We start from the raw sequence: 19970 nt of genomic DNA on the forward strand, positions 1-19970 counted from the left end.
AGCCAGAGCCATCTACCAGCACAACAAAACTTACTACACTGCTTTATAGCTCACGAATGAAAGCGTTATCCAAACGGTTCCTTTCTCTGTGACACTGACAGGGAATGTGAGTGCATCAAATAGATTACATAGACTGGAACTTGTGTAATTGTTGGTAAAATCTCTACGTTGAAGGCATACCCAGGTAATTGATTAAAATTGATTATATATTCTTGTTGATCTTAAACCTGTGCTATACTTTAAGGTTAGTCTTGTATTTCACCTATGTCCAGTGTAGCATGACTATTTTATGACAGAGGAAGAGCATGCAGAAACAAAACTCACCAGGATTTGGAAAAAATCATCAGATCAACATTCTATACTGTGTTAAAACTGTTGCCCTGTTGCGATCCTGGCCGTTGCACGACCTTTGGGGCGTCATGGTGTTTGACAGCTCCATTCAGTGCATATTCAGATAAACATGTTTTGGGAAGCCCCCTCCAGGTGTACAGTAAATATGCCTGATCTGTGTGGCATTACGTGTGATTATCCCAACAAGCCCAGCTCCGATTCTGAGGAAATTAAGAAGGTGACTCATTCAGAATAAATGTGCCGTGGACCAGGAATCCCTGTGTTAAGAAAAAGGGCACCTTTGGACCAAGAAATCCGAGCACAGCATCGACGAGACACACACACACACACACACACACACACACACACACACACACACACACACACACACACACACACACACACACACATATATGCATACATGCATTAAGGAACCCACACAAACAAAGAGGGGTTAAGGGGTTGCTTTGTTATCATGGAGGTGCCCTGTGGCTGTGATTAAGCGTTGTTTTCACTATCCCCCTGGTGTCCTAAAGCTTAGCTAGATGTCACAGCTATGGCAGGAATGCTCGAGCGGAGAGGCCAAGAAGGGGTCACAGCTAGGATGTAAACATCAACATTTTCTTTCTTGAAAGGATTTAGGCCCACTTGAAGGGAAAAAGCTCTACCACAGCACAAAGCCTGATCCCTAACTCCACACCTGGCCTTAGGCACAGACCTATGACCAGCTTACCTCCTGCTAATCCTCCATTTAAAACCATTTGTGGGGCACAAAACTGACCTTAGATCAGCATCTTAGTGCGGCCTAAGCTTAGTCAGCACTGGGGTAGTCACTGCGTGTAGGGATTGGAAGAAGGGCTTTAGCTACAGATCGCTATCAGAGTAGACAGGAGTTTTACGCCCTCTCTGGATCTGTGCCATAGCGGGCCATGGACAATAGACCCTTTGTGCATTTCTGATTGGCAGATCTACTTATAACAAACACACTTAATGGTAAAGTCACAGTGGGAGGTGCAGGAGTCTTATAAATCCTGGTTTTCATTTAGACACAATGATGCCTTTTGCTTTGTCTCAAGATGTCAGTTTTGAAATGACAATTGGACATCATCCTAAAGATGATTAGGGGAAATGCCGTACAGACAAGCTCTGGCTCTGATATAATAAATGGCTGAAGAGACATAAGACATTCTTCTCTCCATTTTCATTCTCTCCAGAAGAGAGCCCACTTGTCTCTCCCAGCTGTGCGTAGATGGTTTGAATTAGCCCCGCCGTCTCCCCAGAGGATGAGCTTTAATGATGCAAATTTACGGCCTTTCTGACAAGACCTTGACATTCGATATGTTGGTCAACTCCCCGTTCCATGTTGGTTTTACCAATACATAAATATTGAGTCCACTGGGACTGGTGGAAAGAAAAGAAAAGAGTGAAGAAAGGACTGGGTTAAATAGCCAGATTTCTTTCCCCCTGTTAGTGTTACAGACCTGCAGCCCCATCTACTGTTGCGCCACACAATAGGAGCAAAAGATGCCCGGAGGCACAGATGTCTGGGGTGAGACTGTGTCTTACCCAAAGCAACACCCAACTGGGAGGGAAGTGGTCAAAGGGAACGGCAATCGATTTCATCCCGATGCTTCTGTCTTGTTTGTCACGTGTTGTTATTGTTCAGAACTGTAACGTAAAAAGTAGTTTTTTAGCAGATACTTCTCTCTTTCTCCCTCACTTTAGTCTCTCCCTCAAACATGTGACCGTGGTTATGCTAACACAGCAATGGGATGTGAACCATTTTTAGGTCGCGGCCACAACCGTGGCATGTGCAGCCCTTCCACTGGCCTCATCTGGAAGTTGCAAAAATCTGGATTCATGTGGCGGGTGGATATATTTTAGTAGATATTAATGCAAACACAGAAAAGAGGGAGTATTTTTTTTTTTTTTTTTATTTTTGAAATACTGTGGAATTTAATGACGACTTTAGAGATTCTGTGTTTAGTTTCTTTGCTTAAGGAAATAAAACAACAACATGACAACTGCTACCATGCAGACGGCCTCATGCCTAACAGTGTGGCTACCCTACCACCAAAACATAAACAGTAGAAGACACAAAAACATCACCAACAAAACAAATTGCAATTCCTTCATCCTCTCCATCTTTGACTTTTTTTATTTATTTTTTAATGGTTAGAGCCAACTTCTGTATTCTGGTCTCTGAGGGATCTTTTACTGCGGACGAATGAGTCCGGTGAAACTCTGACGTGTCACATGGTTTCTCCATATCTGCATGGGTGTAAACGGCACAATTACCAGTATACTTGAAGTGGCTGTGTTTTCCTTCCCCCGATCATTGTGACATGCAGGTAATGAGTTCTGTCTGACAGAGTGAAACTGGCCCAGCTGCAGCTCTGCAGGTGAATGATGTCTTCTACTTCCTGGCTGTGAAAGGGCTCTGTGTGGTCCTAGTTTCTTTACATCATACCAAAAGGTGCCCGCATCGGGAACCTGTCATCCGTGTTGCCATTTGATATTCAAGAATACTTAGTTGATTGTTGACATTACCAACTGACCTTTTTGTTTTGTTTTTGGTACCGTGTGTGTGTGTGTGTGTGTGTGTAAAGCTTCTGTAGAGGTGTATAGTGTCCACAGCTGTGAGGTAACTGCGCCTATAATCTGTCTCACCAGAACTGTGTAACCTGAGTTAGAGTGAGGTTAAGGGTCAGTTATTGAACTTGAATTACACTGGGAGAGGCCTCCCTCGGCCCCTCACCACCCCTCTCAGCCACCCTGTGGGGTTTGTTTGTTTTCTCTCCCAGTCTCTCCCAGAGCTTACCCAGTCCTCTGTAATGAGTATTTAATACACACCCTCAGACATGTTTACACTGCATGTAACAGCACTGGCCGTGTGATCTTGCAACACACTCAGACATGTGTGTCAAAGTATATGCTTGTGCATGTGTGTGTGTGTGTGTGTGTGTGTGTGTGTGTGCGTGTGTGTGTGTGTGCGCGTGTGTGTGTGTGTGTGTGTGCATGTATACATGCATGCATGCTATTCTCTTTCATTCCAACTCCCACCCTCTATTTTCCTCATTTCTGAAGTCTGTAGCCTGAGGGGAAGAACACCTGCCAGTTTTTTTTTTTTCATCCCTCCTCAATCTCAGATAAGACAATAGAAGTAGTAGAAGTGTTTGGTTACACACAGAAACGGAGCGAGGAACGAGACATATTAAAGCCTCCCCTGTCTCGCCCACAAGGTCGCTGCAACTCTCCAGGTGTGAATAATGTCAGAAAAACACATTTTTGTGTCAGTAGAGTCGGGGCCGGGGAGCAAAAGAGCCACAGCGTTTTGCTTTAAACTCATAATTTGACCTGAACCACAGGCCCGGGGCCCCCTCTGCAAGCTGTTAAGTTTTTAACATATCGTTTTTCACTGCACATGTTCCGTGTTATTTTAGTTAGCAGGAATTTGGATTGAATGGACAATGAAGTTCCTGAACCTTGAGAGAAGGATTATTCTTAATCGTAAGCAGAGCAGAGGCACCGGGGGAAACATAAAGCTGTGCCACAGCACTCTCTGTTGGTGAACTTGATGCACTGTCCCACTGGAAGCCTTGGAAGTCCCAGTTTGGCTTTGGTCTTTTTATAGGCAAGAAACCACATCCCCAGTGTCTTTGAAGAGCTCGTATTCACTAAGTAGTAGTTAGGCCTGCCAGTACTTACTCACTATTTTATAAGTATGAGTGGTAGAGGAACTCTTTGAACTGAACCCATTTAGAATCCCAAGGCTGATGGTTTCATAATACAGAAGTAAATAGACTATAGTCACATAATTAGCAGGGAAGCCCATGAATTACTCAGTGTTTTCCCTTTGCACAGGTGCATAAGGGAAATGGTGGAAACCACTCGGCTTCATAGGTTTTAATCCCTGTAGTTGGCGCCCGGCGCACAGTATGTTGATTTTTCACACATTAACACACTGTTATATACACAAAGCAGAATTTATATAGCGACACACAGCTCAGGATGTCAATGTGCACCAGAGGCTGTAGACACTTCCTGTCCAAGTAATTGTTAGACGGGTATTTGCAGCCACGCTAGTGTCGGGTCTCTCAAACCACACCAGAAAGCACACAGGAAACAATTAAATTTTGACCAATAAAACCTTCCAATTATAGTCAAATTATAACCACTTAAGTGTGAATTTAGCAGTATCCGGGATTACAGAATCTATGGCTGACACGTAAGACCTTTTACAAGGTTTCTAGTGAGTTACTCCAATGTTTGTTATTGAACAAATCGTATAAAGTGTTCTGATATGTTAACAGTAAATCATCTAAATCCATCGTTAAATTGATTATTCCATTTGAGAATTGGAAATGTTTTTTTTTTCCCTTTATGGCTATACTGTGGAATAACTGTCTTTTGTCTTTCAGTGTTGTGTTTTTTGTGATATTTATGAATAAGGAATGATTCATTATGACAGTAAAGGTTTAAATCAGGTCAACATTTTGATCACATGGGTGTGGGAGTATTAGACCATTGTGGGCAAGTTGGCTTATCAGTGAGCAGGACAACCTTATGGCAATAATGTATTTTTGCAGCAATGCGTTGGAGCAACCTGATTTGTCTCAAATTTTATCCGACAGAAATGCCAAGAAAAGGCATTCCTGTCTGTTTTTTAAAAGTTTCTTAATTGATTTTCCACAAGAATTTATCCAAAAAACAGATTATTGATATTGCAATATAATAGAACACGTTAACTGTATGAACCTATCCTAGTGCCTTAGTTTGTGCTACAAAGTTTTGTCTGGGATGGAAGTTTTTCCTGCTCCACATTTCAAATGCACATCATGACAATAAATCACAAAATAGGATTTTAATCATTCAATTTTATGATTTAGGTTCAAATCTTAAAACCTTGAACAATTGTTTCTAACAAAGCCTGTTCATGTGCCATGCTTAAAGGCTGTTTAGTGAATAACGGACATTTGTCGTAGTTCAAAGTGCACTGGCAGCAGATGTCCAAAAGATGCTGCTAATGCACTGCCTTTATACTGCAGGATGCTGTGTGGGTTCATAGAGAGGACAGTACCAGCTTCAACTTAAACAGACCCTTTGCCATTCCAAATGCAACGTATGTACAGTATTCTGTCGGACCCAGCAGGCAACACAACACTACATTGTTCTCACATAGAGCTGAAATTAGGAAGAAATTAACCCAATTTGAGTAACTAATGTTAATATTAGGGTGCTAGTTAGTTAGTAATTTGGTCATTGATATACCCTGTAAATAGCAAGCCAGTGTTAGCATCTAAAGCCAGATGATACAAGTAGAATAAACATGTTGACACTCGGCAGAAAGGCGTGCAGGTTTGACGCGTTGGGCTTTGGCCCGGAGTTCAGAGTGCTGAATGTGCAGCTCAGGAGAGATCTTGAGTTTATATTGATAATGAAAGCTCCAGCAGGGAGTCATTTCAGAACACCTGTTCCTCATCATGTGCATGTAGGAACACTGTCACGCTGCTGTGCTGCTGTTCATTCTCTCTTGTCACTGCACATAAAGCATCTCGCCTCCTCACCAATACCAGTGTAGAGGGCCTGTATGTGTGTGTGTGTGTGTGTGTGTGTGTGTGTGTGTGTGTGTGTGTGTGTGTGTGTGTGTGTGTGTGTATATATACTGTATTTAAGGAAGGTTCTGCTCAACACTAACTTTTAAAAGCCATTGCCAGGCTGGCAACCAGGCGTCAGCTTTTAGTTGCCGAAAATGAAAATGTGGTTGGCATTTCTAGTCACCTGAACTGGAGAAAGTCAGTTTAGGAAGCGAAATAAATCTTTCCCACGGCCTCCAGAGGACAAGTAGTGGTTCCAAAAGATGAGATTGATCCTCTCCACCAATATGCTGCTGCTGACACTCGTCCAAGAACATTGCAAAACACAAATTATGATGTGTGTGTAGTTTTGGATCTTCTGATTGAGGCACACGTAATTGTTTATTAGTGCCTTCTTAATTCTTATCTCTGCCTAAAATCTTCCTGGCGCATTAACTGATTGTGTTTTCAATAGGAACATCCACGTTTTATTTGTTTCAACACAAAGGAGAGAAATTGGACTATCCCTCATTTGAAAAGCTCAGTGTTTCTCTGAAAGAAGGTAATAGGACATTTGTGGTCGAAGTACTTTTATACACACCGACAATCCAATTATTTTTTCCTTACTGTAGGCCTTTGTCTCTCATGCGAGAGTGCTGTGGCTGATTTTGGAGCTAGCTGGAACCGCAGGGCTGATAAGACGAATGACGAAAGTCTGAGGTATGGAGCATAACAATGACTCATTTGCGGTATAAAAAAACATTTGTCTCCGCATTGTTATGACAGTATTTGGTGCATTTTTTGTTCTTACTGAAACAAGTGCTTCTACTTTGGAGTTCTGTCATCAGAAAATACCGTCTTGAAGGTTATTTTTCCTCCCATGCCATTGTGTCTTTCCTCTCTCTCTCTCTCTCTCTCTCAGACACACTTGTATCCCTCTCTCCCTTTCCGGAGCTGCCACCCGACTATGACTCTATTCAGGGCCTGATCCCCAAACTGTCACTGTTCAATCATTAATGACAGGAGGCAAGCTCAAACCAAGTACTGTTACGTCTGACATGAAAAGTGCCAGCCAGACTTTGATGGGTTTGACATGTCTGTCGGTCAGGGCCGGCCGGTGACTGACCACAGACGGACACAGAGCGGAAACCGCTCGGAGGACTCGAATAGGCCTGCAGTCTCCTTTTTAGAAATAAACAGTGTGGGTGGTACAAAGCCCAGAGGGGCTCTATGTTTTATTTAATAAGAAAGTTAAACTTAAAAAAAAGTCCCAACGGCGGTGACGCACTCTTGACTCACAGAACTTTGAAGAAGTTTAGTCATGAAGAAGTAATACGGCCCACAGCCATGTGTGGGCACTGAAGCAGAAACCAGTGTCCATTCTAGCTGATGGGTTTGGACTGATTTCTTAAATTAAAGAAGCACCTGTTTCCGCCCATATGCAATTATGAATAATACTTCTTATTTGCCGTCTGATGACGATGGATAAATTGCATTTACATGATGCCAGGAACATAGCCAGGATTTTACAATAATATGGTGCTGCTTGCAAATTTTCAAAATACATGTTTGACTTGCATGCATGTATTTTTTTTTTACTATTCGATTATTCCATTATATTTTATGTAAATATCCCCCCACATTGCCTGAATATTTCAAAGCCTTTTTTTTTAAAGAAAACAAGAATACAATTCTGTTGGAAAAATATGAAATCCCTTTATTTTACATGAATGAAATCGAGTCCACTGCTACACTTACATTCTCCTCTCACTGCAACATAAAAAACGCTATATCCACATAATGATACATTTCTTGTGAGTTGAAATCTCGAAATGTTATACTAATCGATTGTTTTTGCCTAAAACCGTCAAAGTTCTTGTTGAGTCGAAATATCAGAATCAGCCTTAATATCCCAACACAGGAAACCTGTTGCCAATGGTCCTCTGCACCTAAAGGTGAAATCACAATGAGATATTTCTCATCCTACAGAGCAGATCACAAGTTCCATGTGAGGCTTTTTCAATAACAGCACCCAAACGCAACATTATAAAATATTCCAAGGAGAAAAATAATACCTAGCAATCTTACAGAATGCATTAATAATAATCTCCCAAATCAACAATAACCAAACATCACTGTTGCATGCACCTGCTTTGAGTATATTGTCACTTACAAGTTTTTTTTTCTCCACACCCTCTCATCTGCCTCAAAACTGTGGGGCCAATTTATTGTCATCATCTTGCCTCGGACGCACGGAGGCGCTAGATCACTTCAAGCATCGATCCTGTCCCTGCATTGACTTGTACAATGAGAAACCAGACGTGTAACTCATTGAGATGCCCCCCTCCTTCTCTCTCTCTTCCTCTCCCTCCTTCTCTTTCTCTCCTCGACTATGTTTTAGCCGCATGTCGCTCAGTCAGTGAGTGGCCCCGGTCCGCTGCGCCTGCGTCCGCCTCCACAGCTCTCCAAAGCCGAGACGCCAATGCGGGCATGACATACTGGCTGCAGCAGAGTGGGCTTCCGTCAGCCTGCTTTTAAGCAGATTACAAAAAAAAGGAGAAGAACAGAAAACAAAAGAAGAGTAGAAGAGGGTGTAGTGACTCATTTCTAGCCCTGCCGCGCGTCGAGAACAGCAGACGAGTCAATGGCAGGGGCACAGCCTGGAGTCCACGCGCTGCAGCTCAAGCCAGTGTCCGTGCCCGAGAGCCTCAGAAAGGGCAACAAATTTATGAAATGGGATGATGTAAGTAACGGCGAGAGAGGCCGGCAGTCAGCCTTTTCTTTTCTGTTCTTTGCATGCATATACCACTAGAATGCATCACACAGTGTATATGCTATACTCATGCAACAGTAAGCAGCGGGTTTAATGGTCAGGACGCTGCGCTGCCTGCATTTGTCTTAGCGGTTAATGGTACAAAGAATTGCAACGGTGTCTACTGACATGTGCTTTGTTTACATTTCCTAAATGTATGTGTGCGCGCGAGAGAGAGGTTGCGTGTTTGCCAGTGTTTGTGTGTGAGAATGCGCGCGCTGCTCATTAAATAAGGTTAAATATTTGAATTCCCCCCCCCTTCACTGGAAACGGTTTTTTTAATCAATTAACTGAAATTAATTGGCTCAACCAGATGTCAGAGTAACCAGCGGGCACGAGTTTGATCGTGCTTTTCTTCTTTTTGTTGTTTCGTTGTGTTGTCATTCGTCCGTACTACCGGCTGTCTAGACGTAGTGAAATGACCTTGATTCAAATTGATTGCACGCTCCTGTTGAGTGGTGGGCGAGAACATAACAGTAGTAGCCTTCTATGACGCACTGCACCTTCCCCAAACAACAACCAACGCATGCCTCCAGCTGTTGCACTTAAAATTGAATTGTCAACTGAGTGACCTTATTGTTTGTTATATTGTTTTATTTGTAATCTCCCGTGCTGTAACTATAATAGCTCTCTGTATTGTGTAAATGACTTTCTGTGATATGTGTTTCACACCTTTCCCGAAGCCCGTCTCATTTGAATGGCATTCCTCTGGTTTCTACAAAACCTTCACGCTGCATTATGGTGCGAGCGTTTGAATATGAGCACAGCATTGATTGCTTTCATTCTGGGAGACGGGTTACTGTTTTTCCCTCGCTGAGGATGCAAAGCTGGAACTGCTGTTTTTTTTTGTCTTGTGTGAAAGTATACAGGAGAATCAAATCTCATTAAAAGATCACATTGGATGCAACTCACACATGGTGATCAGCGTAGGCATTCAGGCGTTGGTAATAGGCCGTGCTGTTCGTTGTGTGACATTTTGAAATATAGCTTCACGAGTTCATCTTGACAAACACACAGTGAAATAGTCCTTATTCACAGAGCTCAGGTGATGCAAGCACAGCACAGATGGCACCAGTGAATGCGTGTTATAAGAGTGTGAATGTGGTCAGTGCAGATGGTAGAGAGGAAATTATGCACACTTGAAAACCTACCACTCTGTCAATCATCAATCTTATGCGCGGATAAGAGAACTTGAGTATTTCAGTAGTAATTACCAGTGAGCACTCGGCCCTTCAGCTCTCTGGTTGGTATGTTGTGAGAGGGGGGTGTGTGGGTCTGTTTCCCCTAACAGCCATGTTTGTGTACCGTAAATTTGTGCATGTGGGCCCGTGTCCAGAACCAAATGCCCACCAGGCCTTTCCTGTGAAAACACACCCCGTCGAACACAGACGTGTGCACAGATACTTTCCCATGCACTCCTTCCTGCCTCTTTCCTCTCTCCTTATCATTTCATGGAAAGAATCACAGAGGAGGACTGCGAGGGATGAAGCTATAATACATCGTCAGTGAGAAAAGGATTGAATTAAATCACTTTCTTCTTATCTCGGCCGTGGTTGTTCGTTCTCCACTCTAACCTCTCCCGACAGAAAATTGTACAAGCAATTCCAGCATTTGAATGCGTATGAGCAGAGGGAATGTTTGTTTTGTTTGTTTCAGCAAAAATGATAGATTTATATCTCACTGCTGGATAATATCTGGAGGCAGACAATGTGTTGCAGTTTGTTTACTGTGTAATGGGGGGGGGGGGGGGGGGGGGGGGCTTCAGACATGAGCAGACTGTCTGAAGCTCTGCAGACTCCAGCACAGGCTGCCTGCTCGCTGGCTGTTGAAACAGAATAGAGGAGCAATCAGACAACCTCTCGAAATGTTTGTGAGATCCTTCGAAGTCCCAGACCTCCCTAAACTCCCTCACACAGACGCCACTTGCAGACAGCTGGCTGCTGCTGTGGCTCATGAAAATGCCTGGTTGGGGTTTAACCGATTCTATACCTGTGTTTAAAAAAGTAAGCAAATAAATATACAGATATAAATGCACTCAATGTACTTTATCTATAAAATGGTATTGGATACCAGATCGGCATGTTGTCACTGATACCCAATCCAGCTATTTGAGTCAGTATCAGACCGGTACATGATATCAGCATCGGTTTATCTCTGATCGTATTATTTGTCAGTCAGTTCAAATGGCACATTTTGCACCAATGAGTGTCTAGTGCTGCTTGCTCGTAAGAAAGAGAAGAGGATAGGTGGACATCCAAAGCTTTTAGGAAAAACACCTTCTGTCTGACAGATCACTGACAGCGACTGGAAAGATGTGAAGGATGATGCTGGGTCCATGTAAACAGAGAGTTCTTGTAAGCTTATGTTTGTATGAGGCCATTTCGGTGTACTGCGTATTGAATGGGATATTATCGGGCTCCACAGGGGAGCCTAATATCCCTTAAAAGTAGTAGAATATGTCATTAGCATAAAAAGCCTAAATCTGCTGCGCTCAAATCTCCCCTCTAATAGACCCCCTCAGGTGATAGCTAATGGTACGAACTCTTCCCTTAAAGGATACGCAGCGTCTCCTGCCTGGGATCGGCTCCCTCAGAGTGTTTGTACTTTTGCAAGTCAGTGACTAATCTCATCTTAATTCAGCAAAAAAGCAGGCCGCTGCCGTCTAATGTCTTCCCATTAATGACAAATCCTCAATGTAGTCGGATGACAATAAAAAGCATGAGCTTCACCACTCCGGAGGTGGTAATCTCAGCAAATCGCTCCCAACTGTAATCCACAGTGTTATAAGTACATGTGTTTTTCCGTGAATATGCAGACCCATGAGAGATCTTAGCTAAGAGTCCATAATGGCTTAATGTGTTTGTGGTGGTGACCATGGAGAGTTAGGACATTAAGAAAGAAGCTGGTGAAAATAACTTCTCTCACATCATTAGGCAGATTCCCAGCGCTCTCAAACCCATTTCTCTCTGACATCACAGACGATCCATCAATTGCCACATCTTCCCCACAGAAGACGATCTGACTCATTATCATTTTATGAAGTTTCCCACGAGTACGTGATGTCTTCATGGAGGCTGGGAAAGCGATATTAATGTGTCAGAGCTAAATTGAAGAAATGGATTGGAACTGGAGTGAGAGATCAGAGATTTGGCGCTGCAGTTGGTTTGTGCAGTACGGTGTGTGAGTATGCTGCGTGCGTTCAGTGCGACGAGGTGATGCTTTTGTCGTTCAGTCTAGCCTGCGGAGATTGTGCCATCATGTGAACGGAACCAAAACGATTCCTCTCCAGTCTCCTCATAGATTTTCGTTGGAGTGATGGGTTGTCATAGCGAACGTCCCTATCGCCAAAACTCTCCCGATGTCGTTCCAGCATCCAAAGAGTCGCTTGTTGACTCTCCGCTCGCTTGCTCCCGTTTCTTTCTCTTTCTCTCCTTTTGGCAATTTCTCCGTGGGTTCACAAAGGGCCGTGTTTCAGCGTTGGTCTATCTGGGAGCCGGAAATGATTTCAGAGCACTAATAAGTCTGCTGCACCTCAACACAGACTCCTCCGCTGCAAGCCAGCTCCCAGCTCAACCCTTTCATGATATCCTACACTCCAAGTCACACAGGGTCACACCCAGATAGACCATTAGCTCCCTCTCCCAATGCTGCGAAAGAGACATCATTAGAAGCCTCATAAAGACACACTTTGAAGATTTTCTTGCTCTGTGCGGCAAATGCGGTTTTCATCTCTCTGATCTCACAGCCGTGGCTGATTGAGGAGGACAATATGCTACTGTTGTGCTGAACCACGGCTGCTGTGGACACACACACACACACACAAAAGCAAAGGCTCTTTCTTTTTATAGAAGCCTCCAATAATATCTGGCGTTGCCATGTATCCCTCAGGGTCAAACTGTGCTGTGCATGTGTGTGTGTGTGTGTGTGAGGCTTGGAGCCGTCTGTATGTGGGAGCTGTGGGAAAGCATTTGTCTGCTACTAGAGGGGGAAAATGGGAACATCAGGTGTGAAACAACCTGTAGTTCATGATTTCAGGTGTCTCAAATGAACACACACACACACACACACACACACACACACCTGGCTCCATGCACCCTAGAAGGACATGATTGTGTTTTTTATGTAATTTGAGATTCTGGTATGCATGTGGTATTACAAGAAATTGGCTGTTAATTGGCTTACACAGAGAATTTTCTGCACTCTTGTAAGCATGCACTCTTGTAAAAACACCGACTCAGACACACACACACACACACACATTGACTCCAGATGTCTTTTTCTTTGTTTTCATCCAGGATTCTACAACTGTGACCCCGGTGACTCTAACAGTCGACCCCAAAGGTTACTTCTTGTATTGGACCGACCAGAACAAGGTGAGACTCTGCACGATAACTCAACTGTTTTTCGGCTTTGAAGCTTGCAACCGTCAAGCTCACCTGAAACTCTTTTTGCAGTCTTAACTTTTGAACTCAAAGATGAAAGTCAAACCAAGAAGCCCACATTTAAACAGTTTATACTCCTTTAAGTCCAGAAACTTATGAAGGAAGCAATTTCTTTTTTCTTTTTACGTCTCAGTTTTGAAATGTTAACCACAAATTAGCACGTGTGCTCAAAGTGGTGAATGAATGAGGAAGTTTGTGTTTTTCCGCAGTGCCTGAATGCTCTTAGTGGGTGGAGAAGGAAGTAAAGCCCGGACTCAATTCAATTATAAGAAGCTTTGGTGTCCACCAAGTTGTTCACACCCTGATGATTGGCGAGGGGAAAGCACTAGTTTAGAAACAAATACGATAGATACAATATCTAATCCTGCTTCACAATGTGGGTCAGCTGTCGGAGAATTGTAGTGTATTTGAATTGTGTTGCTCTGAAATGTTAGAGCTGCTATATCACCACAGCATTTGTTCACAGACAGTCGCTTGAAACTGTCCAGCTTCATCACGTACTACAGAATTGTCATCGCACCATCACTCACAACCATGGCAACACCGTTACAATTCTGTGCTGGTTTAAGGTTTAGAGGACGAGCGTCTTCCACTTAGCTTGTCGCAGGTTGCCATTTTTGAATTTGTGCTTGGTTACACTGACCCAGCTTTCATTCATGATCTTAGTAGCACACCAGGTAGGGAGGTTCTCAGTTTTAAAGAGCAGCGCTGGAAACCCCCCCCCCCCCCCCCCCCCCACAGAAATCTGAACTGCTGCACCTGCAGTGCTTAACTCGACACCTGTGAGAATATTCCACCGAGCATTGTGTTTTTTCTTTTCCTGCCCAGTTATGTCAAAGACTTTCGTACTTACCAGGTACAAGGACATTTAAGATACCAGATGCTATCAGGCTCTGTAACCATGTCAATCACGTGACTTCCTCTCAGTTTAACCTTGAATGTGTGAGCACAATTTGTAGAGGCGGTTCCGGTTTGGTGAAGTTGTCGTTTACTCTGTGTTATTGTACGGACAGCTTCAGTACAAGTCTGCCTGTCCAGCGCCTCTGTTAACATGCAGTGTGGCTCCATACAGGTGGACGGGCGTATCGTGTTAGTCTGTATCAGCAAAGGCAGTTAGAGGTAGACTAATTAATAGCTACCATTGATTTAATGTTTTCCTAGATGAGGATATTTCACTGCAGCCCTACCAGAGCACACACAGAAGTGCTGACCGAGACTTTACCTCTGTACACCTACTGTAAATGAATACGTTGTATGTGGAAAGAGAAGGGATGTCTTCGAGGCCTATATACAGTTCTACTTAACATCCAATAAGGAAAGACTTCCATGTCTGGAAAGAGAGAGACAGACAGACAGAATGATGAGCCTTTCCGTATGTGTGTGTTTACGTGTGTCGGTCCGGCACGCAAACTTGTCCCCTTTTCCGCAGAATGCGTCATTTTGAATCCAAAATAGGGAGTTTTTGAATTTGGGGGGAGGAAATTGAACTTAAGAAGCAGCGTCTGCTCTGCACCGCTGAAAAAAAACGCAAGTTCCGCCCGCAACCTTACTAGCCGCACGCCGTTAGCAACATACGCTGAGGTCAGCACAACAAGCCGAGTGGCATGCGAGTCAGTCGCACGTAAGGCGAGCGCAAATCAAGCGGCAACCTCCGCTGCTGAAAAATGAAGCCAAGTTCCTCAAATGGCTACTTGAGGCCGGGTCCAAAAGCGAGTCCATCCCCATTGGCCCTCATGTTATTCATTAACCATGCTCTTCAGCTTTATAGCGTCTTGTGACCTGTAGCCTTTTGTGATTGTGTTCAGTGTTTGTTCAGTGTTTTTCAAAGTATTTGAAATGTTCCTTATTTTTATCATGAAAATGATTTACCAAGTCCCCAGCAGGAGGATTGTGTCTCTGACACTTCCACTATCTATTAGTAAAGATTGTCAGTATGCAGCCACATATGTTAATATGAAAGTGACAAGAATCTTGACTTATTTTTGTTTGATGATGTCGCCTTTAAAGTTGATAAAGAATGTAAGTACAACTATTCGTGTTATTCTTATTCTAAAACATAGCTGGATAGTTAAGATGAGTATTTTAGACAAATAAGACTCCTTCATTACTAGTAGCATACATTATGAAGGGGAAATGTTTTATTTTTTATTCATAAATTGGTGCCTTTGCCAGGGATGGAAATGATCGTCACACAGCACGCATCCTTGTCACCTTCTTCACCCCTGATGAGTTTGCATGCCTGGTGGGTGTCTGTTCTGTCTCTCAGCATTCAGCGCGGTCCGGCCGCACACATAATAACTCAAATTGATAACAAGCACTGCACTGACAAAACTCTATTTGGGCATAAAGAAAGGCTCTCGCGGCATTCCTCTGTGCCACAGTCGACTCAAAAGTGCGTTTGTATGTTTAAAAAGACGTCTTGTCTCGTGTTCCCGCTCTTGATGGTATTGCACATCTGCTCAGCAGACCAATTTAAACAAGCTGTGAAGCTGTGTCCAGTCGTTATGTGTGTGTTTGTTAGAGACTCCTGATGCCTGGTGGCCTGCGGAGTAAAAGCATTCCTCGGATTCTTCAGAAGCACAGCAGAACTGTACTCTGTGCCCGCTGCGCAAGCTTTCAAACACATGTTGTCACTGATGGGTACAGTTTTAACTTTTGACTGTATTTATTAGTTTTACCTTTTTCTAAAGGCTTTGAACCAGGACTCATACTTGAGAGTTAAAAACCTTATACAATACAAAAAGTGCAGCAAATCAACTTTTATTTTTTTCTGCCAATGGATATTCGCTGAATAAAGTTAGAGTCACATTAATGCGCGCGGGAGGGAAAGGTGCAGACAGATAAAAGATGGAACAATGGACTATCGCATTTAAATTTAAAGACCAAGCTGTGGGCAATGGCAACACTTACAACATACAGTTAAAAAACAACTGAACTTCATGAAATGTGAGGCTGCACAAACAACAGTAAGCTGAGGCTGACATTACTGTTCTATGGCCAGATGTGGCTTCAGCTAACATTAGCCAAGAGCTAAGCTTTTAGCATTAATCGGCATTGTCTAACATCGGTTACTTTACACAGTGTGTTGGCGTGTGTGACTGAAACACTGAGACAGAGAGAGGGGAAGGGTGATGGAAGGACATTTCTGCTAATCCCAAAGTCATTTTTCTGATCCAGCTGTGGAGTCCAGCCATGTTTTAAGGTCAGAAACGCAAAGTTCACTTTTGACAGCAGTGATGTCAGATCTGTTTAGCCGCGTTGTTCTTCGCCTTTTCTTCCCCACTGGCCTTTTAGCTGATGACTCGAGACTCATTCCTCTCGTTTCATATTGATGCCTTTTGTTGCAGTCACAGTAAGTCGTGCTGGCAACGCGGCCTCAACTTCAAACACATAGTATTCTGGGGAAGACTTGTCAGAAAATGCAAAAAAAAAAGCGGCCCAGGAGACGAGCTAAGACACCCTGGATTCAGAGATAAGCCGAATTTGATTTTTCGCTTCCTTCCTTCTACTAGTGGACGTTTGCCAAGACAGGAGTTTGAGCAACGCTGCTCAAGATAGTCGATGTAGTCTGATATAGTTGAAGGGTATTGCACAATCACTCCCTTTTCCTCTGAGGATGAAAACAGGTGCAAGCTGTGTAGATTACTCTGTGAGCTCTGTCTCCATTGCTATGTAAACTCCTGCAGTCATAACTCTCCCGTGTTTGTATGTGTTTGCTTCAGAGTCCATTTGTCCGACTTTTTGTGTCTCGGCATGCTCTCTCCTTCACCTTCAAAGACACACACACACACACACACACATAGCGTACAAACACCCTCACGGATAGATATAGGAAAATCTGACAGCAACAATAATTCTGATGAAGGGCCTGACAGCCACGATGATGCTTATGATAATAATAACAACATCAGTAACAATGACAGAATGACAAAAACGTGTTTAAACTCCGTTGTAAATGAATACCACGCTGTAACCTTTTTGGTCAACATGTTCCTACTTTAGAAATACATGAACCAAAGTGTCATAAATGTTGGAGGGAGGTCAATACGTATGATGGATTATCACTGTGAAGTAAGCTAAATTTGACGCCTTTGCTGCAGCTGTTATATAACCCTTATGTGAGGAAAGGTACAGCACACACTTAAGAACAGGCAACTTGAATATACTTCCTTGGGATCCTTTTGCAATAACACTTCCTTTTGGAGCTTTGCAACAGTGACTTTGTAATGGGCAATTACATGGCTTTTGTCAAACTGTGCTGGTGACGGATTAGCAAATTTGCACAGCTTCTATTTTCAGAGAACGGCTGTTTGGCTTCTACTCACAAAAAATTTCCTCAGAAATATTTTGCCTCTGAGTAACTTGATCACTAAGTCACCATTTCCAGCCACCGCCCTGGTTCACTACTTTACATATAGCAGTCACGGTGCCATGGTAACTAGAGATCCGCCTGAGGTATTCAGACCCAGCTCATTTGACCACATTTACATACATGTATATGTCATGCTTCAAGCAACTCACCATGCACCCAACACGCACACATGAACAACGCGCCCATTCACCCACACACAGTCACACGAGTGGGCACCTACACCGGCATACCAACATTCCTGCAATGTTCCAACCAGGAACAGGTGCATCTTTCGCAGGTTAAAAATAATCTTTGCTCCGGTTGGTTCAGCCTGCTTTCAAGGGGAGGAGCCATTCCGCACCGAGAGGTGGACCGACTCAGTCAAATTACCGGTCCTTTGGTTTAGTTGCCATGGTTGCCAATGCGACAGCGCACACCTTGGAAATGTCACATTTTCCTTTTTCGGCCCCCGCTCTTATTCTGGAAAATGTTGGCACTTTGAAACTGATATCATTGTTTCCTTCTGTGTGTGTGTGTGTGTGTGTGTGTGTGTGTGTGTGTGTGTGTGTGTGTGTGTGTGTGTGTGTGTGTGTGTGTGTGTGTGTGTGTGTGTTCTCCTGAGCAGGCTGTGGTTATAACAAAAGGTTAAATGATTTCTCTCAGGAGATTTATGTTTCAGCAGTGTGCCAATTTCAGGACATTCGCCGGACAAGCACTCAGCATATGGCATTGAATGATGTTTGGAGGTGAAAGACAGTTCACCTGGCCTGCATCGAGTGTGTGTGGGGCATTTCTGAATCGAAATAATCCAGAGCATGTGTAAGGCTGTCTTTAGGATCATCTTAAACCAAATACACACACACACACATACACCCTCTTCTCTCCGCTCTGTCATAGCGAAGTTCACACATCGGTTTCCCCCAACACAGCAGTTTTGTGTGATTACCGAGGCTGCTGCTCGTCCACCTCCGTCAGCACTATGTAGTGGTGAGAGACAGGCCATAAATCTGCAGCCAATCTACTGAAAGTGAATTGTGACCTCTGCCAAGTTATAGCGCGGCACGCAACAGGCTCTATTTCATCCGAACCAACGGTGAGAAACGGAGACAGAGGGAACACGGACAAAAAGAGAGAGAGAGAGAGAGAGAGAGAGAGAGAGAGAGAGAGAGACAAGAAGAAGAACAAGAAGAGGACGATGATCACGATGAAGAAAAGGACTTATGTCACGTGCCCTTTGTCAGCTGTGTTATGGTATCACTTCATTTACCAATAGACCATTTTTTTGCTTTGCTAGAAAGCTGTAAGGAGTCACTTTAATGCCACATTAGCATTTTTGTGACATCATTTAGGCTGACATTTCATTTTGATTGGCTTTTAGGACATTGGACCTATTGTGATGTAAAATTGCTATGTCGTTGTTAAAAATAGCCAACGCAACACACCTACAGTAATAAGTGGCTCCTAGAATGATGGGTTTGGAAACTTGTCATTGATAAACTATTATACTTTAAGAATCCATAATAATTTAAGAATCCATAATTCCATCATTTTTATACAGTGGCATTACTACAGTGGAAGTTACTCAAGTTTCACTCTGTGTGCAGAGTCTGCAAGTATACCTGTCATTTCAGTTATTTCTTTCTTCATAGCAGCACTGTTTTATAACTGCAAGTCACGGCCGATTCGGTCAAGATCTGCACTGCAGTCACAAACGCTGGCAAGGTCTCGTTTCATTTTGACTTGACAGATCTGCTGTCGGGTTGCATCCAAATGATGGACAATATTCGGGTCACAGAGTGAGTCTGAAGACTTCTGATGAGCTCTGGAGCAATGCACAGGTGATTCAACATGCATTTCAGAGGACGAGTGAAAACTCATAGTTGGTTAACTAGCACTACCGGGAACAGTACAAGGTACTCTGACAATCTCGTGCTTTTAAAAAAAAAAAAAGAAGCTTTTTGCTGAAGTTTGTCCCCAATAAAGTAAAATTGCAAAGATAAGGTGTTCTTACAGTACCATTCCCTACAGTAGATACTTTATCAGCCACACAGAGAGGGCTATGCTTTGCAATCAATCCTGAATAGTTCAAGCTTACAGCAAAAGGTCAGGGCAGGGTTATTGGCAGTAGATGTAGTTGTTTATGTAGTCTTTATGGATGTTATTTATTGATTTTTGTCAGCGTTGTCACTGCAGCGCTTAAATATTATGACAGTTAAGTTAGCCACTGCTGTTTGGGAACCGCAAATGTTTCCTACAACAAAGTGTAAAACAAAGATGACTTTTTTATTTCCATCTTTCACTTTTTATTAGGTGGCATGAACAACATCTTGGCTCAGAGCACCCCGACCCGAAAACACGAGAATGTAAACCGTCGATCTGCATCGCGGGACAGAGCCTCAATGTAGAAAGAACAGTGGCCTGCGTATGTGTGGACTTGTGGCGTGGCGTGGTGGAGTGAA

General features: G+C 43.3%; 1 protein-coding gene across 1 annotated transcript in view; it reads left to right on the forward strand.

Moving 5' to 3' along the window:
• Nucleotides 1-8389: 8389 nt before the first annotated feature.
• The window catches only part of plcb1l (phospholipase C beta 1-like), a 101213-nt gene continuing 89632 nt past the window's right edge, over nucleotides 8390-19970 (forward strand). The window contains exons 1-2 of the mRNA XM_076083928.1: nucleotides 8390-8649; nucleotides 13014-13091. Of these exons, the coding sequence (XP_075940043.1) occupies nucleotides 8551-8649; nucleotides 13014-13091 (177 nt within the window). The 5' untranslated portion in view covers nucleotides 8390-8550. The remainder of the gene's footprint in view (nucleotides 8650-13013; nucleotides 13092-19970) is intronic.

Source organism: Anarhichas minor, unplaced genomic scaffold, assembly GCF_050575085.1.
Source record: "Anarhichas minor isolate MPS153535 unplaced genomic scaffold, ASM5057508v1 ptg000136l, whole genome shotgun sequence".
Lineage (NCBI taxonomy): Eukaryota > Metazoa > Chordata > Actinopteri > Perciformes > Anarhichadidae > Anarhichas > Anarhichas minor.